The sequence below is a fragment of the Fukomys damarensis genome, unplaced genomic scaffold (assembly GCF_012274545.1).
Source record: "Fukomys damarensis isolate Sample0158 unplaced genomic scaffold, DMR_v1.0_HiC HiC_scaffold_37, whole genome shotgun sequence".
Taxonomy (NCBI): Eukaryota; Metazoa; Chordata; class Mammalia; order Rodentia; family Bathyergidae; genus Fukomys; species Fukomys damarensis.
In genome coordinates this window covers 24,392,819-24,397,738 of record NW_022900949.1, presented here as the reverse complement: position 1 = coordinate 24,397,738, position 4,920 = coordinate 24,392,819, and the positions used below count along the sequence as shown (strand labels likewise).

The 4,920-nt window shown below is 43.2% G+C and overlaps 1 protein-coding gene across 3 annotated transcripts in view; it reads left to right on the top strand.

The window, feature by feature from the left end:
• Window positions 1-4,050, top strand: part of Cacnb2 (calcium voltage-gated channel auxiliary subunit beta 2) — a 150,583-nt gene extending 146,533 nt beyond the window's left edge. For all 3 annotated transcript variants that reach the window (XM_010608546.3, XM_010608547.3, XM_010608545.3), the window contains exons 11-13: window positions 1,426-1,521; window positions 2,503-2,688; window positions 3,445-4,050. In XM_010608546.3, the coding sequence (XP_010606848.1) occupies window positions 1,426-1,521; window positions 2,503-2,688; window positions 3,445-3,933 (771 nt within the window). In that variant the 3' untranslated portion in view covers window positions 3,934-4,050. The remainder of the gene's footprint in view (window positions 1-1,425; window positions 1,522-2,502; window positions 2,689-3,444) is intronic.
• The last annotated feature ends 870 nt before the right edge of the window (window positions 4,051-4,920 follow it).

The following is a 4,920-nucleotide window of genomic DNA, read 5'->3' as shown; positions in this document are numbered from 1 at the left end:
CCACGGATTGAACTCAGGACCTTGTGAGGCAGGCATGGTGCCACTGAGCTAAATCTCCAGCTCTAGTCAAGAATTTTTTAAGACTGATAAAAAACAAGGCACAGTTACTTTTGTGGCTTAGCACTGCAATTCTTACGTAGTGCAGGCTATGGATCCCTGGAGGGTTCTGAGACACTTTGAGAGGGTCCAGGAGCTAAAGACTATTTCATTGATAGGGAGAGCTAGTTTCACTTTGGAAGAGCTGAAGGACTCTAAACCATTACTTTCCAAATGATCAGTGAATGATGGAACAGTCCCACTGAAGTAGTAAAATTGAATTTCTAAAAATGTTAACTTTTTGTGGTACCAGGGATCAAACTTGGGTCCTTGTGCTTGCAAGATAGGCAGGCGCTGGAACCACTGAGCTAAATCTCCAGCCCCAAAATTTTAACCCTTAAATACAAGCCCTTTTCATACTCTTGCTAATAAAACAAAGTAAAAAGGTATACCTTTATGCTGCCAGCAAAAACTATCTTAACACCAAGCAGTAAGGGGGATTATTTGAACTAAATTGGCCACTTTTTTAATTTCAAAGAACAAATGCGTTGAGTATCTGGCAGCTATCTTCATGAACGAAATGAACTGGTCAGTTTAAGAACAACAACTAGAAGAATTTATTGCCAGTGATATTATATTATGTTTTAATATATGTAATGAAATATGCCAACATTTGGAAGATCTGAAGAACTTGGTGAGCCATTACTTTCTGAATGATTATACGAATCAAGCATGGTCAAAGATCCATTTTAATTTAAAACAGACCAGTGGAAGAAAAGTACAAATGGTACAGTTCCAGATTCCACATGGCAACTAGTCTCTAAGGAAGTAACATTTCAGTTTTAGTATAGTGTCAAAGAAGAATATCCATGTATTAAAAGGCATAGCTAATATTCCTCCTCTTCCAACTGCACATCCATAGCAGGTTGGATTTTCGTTGTATATGTCACCCAAAACAGTTCATTGTAGCAGCCTGAAGCATACAGGAGACTTCAAGTTGTTGTCTAATAAACTCCATATTAGCTTTGTAAAAAGGTACAGCTGTGTTTAGAGAAAGTACTTTAACAAATTAACTTTAACTTTTAAATGATTTTTAAAATACTAAAATGGCAACTGTTAGACATGTTAAACAAAAGCTCTTTGGGGTTCTTTGTTTTTTAAATTAAAGGCATGAGACAAGTTTGACAGGTATTAGAATAATGGAAATATGTAAAGCTTGAAACTCAGATTTGTTACCATGCTAACTTATATTCTGTATTATATAGCTCAATCTACTATAAATTGTTTGCACTACGTATAAAAAGGCCACCAGATATAGGAGTCAAATACCTACCTTGTAGTTTCCCCAGATCCAGACATTCCTCTGTTAAAAACTCATGTCTTTTACAGGTTTTACAAAGGTTAATAAAATCTCGAGGGAAATCTCAAGCTAAACACCTCAATGTCCAGATGGTAGCAGCTGATAAACTGGCCCAGTGTCCTCCAGTAAGTTATCTCCACCCATGATGGGATCCAGTTGAAAAGACCTGGTATTTTATTTTGAAAAACCAAAAACACTTCAGATGCCCATCAGGGAGAGAATCCTTAGAGCCGTGCTTGTTCCAAACAAGTAAATTGTCCTACCTGCTTCTGTGGGCCATACAGATACAGATGCTGGCTTACAGAATACGACATGTAGCTCTGCTTGTCCTCACCTTAACACCTAACAGAAGAGTGGAGTTTCACAGATTTGATTTATAAGATGGATCTGTGGGGCTTATTACTCAATTCTGAGGGAGTAAGTTGCCTGTCCTTCAAGAAACTGACCTGAGGCCATGTAAAAAAATTCTGAACAATAAGTCACTCAGACTCTTACTTGTGAACACATTTCTACTCTAATCCATACTTCTAGTTTTCCCTTTTCCAGCACAGCCATCCCAGAGGCTATGGAAGTTATGATTCCATCAATCTGGTTGCTCTGAAGTATGTTAAAATCTTTCATTAAGCTCTTTTTAAAATCTTGAAAAGCATGGCACTGTGTCCTAATGAACTACTGTAAAGTTTAGATCATGTCCAGTTGTCTGTAATTTCAGCTGTTTGTGCCAAATTTCCTGTCGCAATTGTGCCTCATTAACTTTTGAATTATGCCAAAAACAGGCTTCTGTCTATACTGTGCATATTTTTGTTCTTTTTCACCTTTCTACCACAGTATCAATGCTTTTCGCACAGATGAACAACTTTTTTACACTACCAAGCCCTCACTGACTTTCTGGTTAAGCATTCGGTGCTCAAGAGATAGGAGGTGACACACACTTAAAAGCTGCTAAGACGGTCCGATCACAGAAAAGGACCAAGCAGAACACATAAGGGCGGGCAAGTGCCAAGGAGTGCGCTCTCCCCACACCTTTCAGGCGGTCGTGGGAAGGTGGTGGGCACTCAGGCCCGCGCTGGCATTAAGTATGCTGTCCGCAATCTTTCCCTCTGCAGGAGCTGTTCGATGTGATCTTGGATGAGAACCAGCTGGAGGACGCTTGTGAGCACCTGGCCGACTATCTGGAGGCCTACTGGAAGGCCACCCACCCCCCCAGCAGCAACCTCCCTAACCCTCTCCTCAGCCGCACGCTAGCCACTTCCACTCTGCCCAGCAGCCCGACCCTGGCCTCTAACTCACAGGTAAGGGCAGTTCTTTCTCGGTCTTCCAGAGCAGCTGTGCTGCTCCCAGGGACACCACTGGGATCCACACTCAGCAGCCAGCTTGATGCCTGCTCCAGGATCTTAATGGTATCCAAAGTGTGACGCACATCTTGACTGTGTTGTACACCTCTAAGCAAAACAAACACTACAGGCTTTAAAACGCACTCACGACACGGTCCTTAAGACAGGACCCTGCAGTCCAGGCCTGGCCACACCTGCAGCTGCATACTCCCTGGCTCGTCTGCCTCAGGAACAAGGACAACCTAGCAATAAATACAACCTGTTGTCATTTGCTCTCATCTTTCCCCTTTCTTCCCTGATTACCTTACCTCCTAGGTCACTGGATCGAAGCTGGTGTACGTAAAGGTCCTAGAACAGTGATGTCCCAGGTTGTGTCACCTAAGCATTTCATGTTCATTATGGGTTATTATTTTTGGTTATTATTTTTAATCGTCTCCCATGTTCACACAGAGGTAGGGAAGTCTATACCTCATGGATAGAACAAGAGAATACATAAAAAGATAGTATCCCCTCTTCATGTAGTCTTTATAATAAAAGAGGTTGATAACTAACTATATGTACTGTTTGGGGCATTTACAAATTAAAGACCAATACAATACAAACCCTATCAAAGGAATTCAGCAAAGACCACACTTGAGTGTCTTTGCACTCGGACCTCAGAGTTCCTTCTACACCAACGCTGGTCATGCCCAGCTATGTTCATTTTCTTACCAGGGTTCTCAAGGTGATCCGAGGACTGATCGCTCCGCTCCTGTCCGCTCAGCTTCCCGACCTGAAGAAGAACCTTGCCTGGAACCTGTCAGAAAATCCCAGCACCGTTCCTCCTCCTCACACCACAACCATCGCAGTGGCGTGAGCCGAGGCCTCTCCAGGCAAGAGACGTTTGACTCTGAAACTCAGGAGAGTCGAGACTCTGCCTACGTGGAGTCGAAGGAAGACGATTCCCACGAGCCCGTGGACCACCACGCCCCACAGCGTGACCACAACCACAGGGACGAGGCCCACGGAGGCAGCGAGCACAGACACAGGGAGGCTCGGCACCGCGCCAGGGACACCGGTCGAGAGCAGGACCACAACGAGTGCACCAAGCAGCGGAGCCGTCACAAATCCAAGGACCGCTACTGTGACAAGGATGGGGAGGTCATAGCCAAGAAACGGAATGAGGCTGGGGAGTGGAATAGGGAAGTTTACATCCGCCAGTGACTGCCTTTTTGTGGGTTTTTTTTCCCCTCCCAGTCTTGTAGAACAGTGCCCTCCAACAGCCTTGGGGTCTACATTGCAAACATGCCGTCTTGTGTATTCTGTAGTGCTGTCCTTCAACAGCAACAGCGTGAGATAAGAGCATTAACATCCATTATTTTCCTTTGTAAGTGCTGTACACGTTGGCCTGGTCCAGCCACAGTCCCCTGGGTGTGCACTTGACTCTTCAGAAACTGCTGTGGGCCGCGCCACCTGAACAAAACCTATCGCCATCCAGACAATGCTAGCGTTTTAAGAAATACAGATGTGTCCAGCCAGCCAGAAGCAGCACAGATCGAAAGTGGAATCTCTTGTTTCTCCAGAGTTTTAATACCCCAGTACCTGATGGGCATACTCATTCACTCACGGACCACTGTTTCTCGCTGGTACCTCTGGCCGACTAAATTTGGGGACAGATTCAGTCTTGCCTTACACAAAGGGGATCATAAAAGTTAGAATCTATTTTCTATGTACTAGTACTGTGTACTGTATAGACAGTTTGTAAATGTTATTTCTGCGAACACCTTATAATTATATATAATATATATATATATACATATATATATGTTTGATCACACTATTTTAGAGTCTTAATGCCAAGTCAGCAGATCTGCTTTATGAATTACAGGGACTAGAGATGCCCACATTCAGGAAATTTGTAATAACATTGTCTAGACACCTATCTCCACTCTACTAGAAAGTCTGTACATACTGTAAATATGTGTGATTGACTTGCAAAGGTTTGGATTTCTGAATGTACACCATCCTTGTAAATTTATAATTTTAACCATAAATTATGGTAAATATAACCAAATTCCAGAGGTTGTTCTACTCCATACAGTTCACACTGATTGTGACAAACACGTTCTTCGTAGCGAGTGTCTGTTATAGTCACTGCACTGGAACCCGCTGTGCGCGTGTCTGAGTGTAAATGTGTACGAGTGAGTGGAA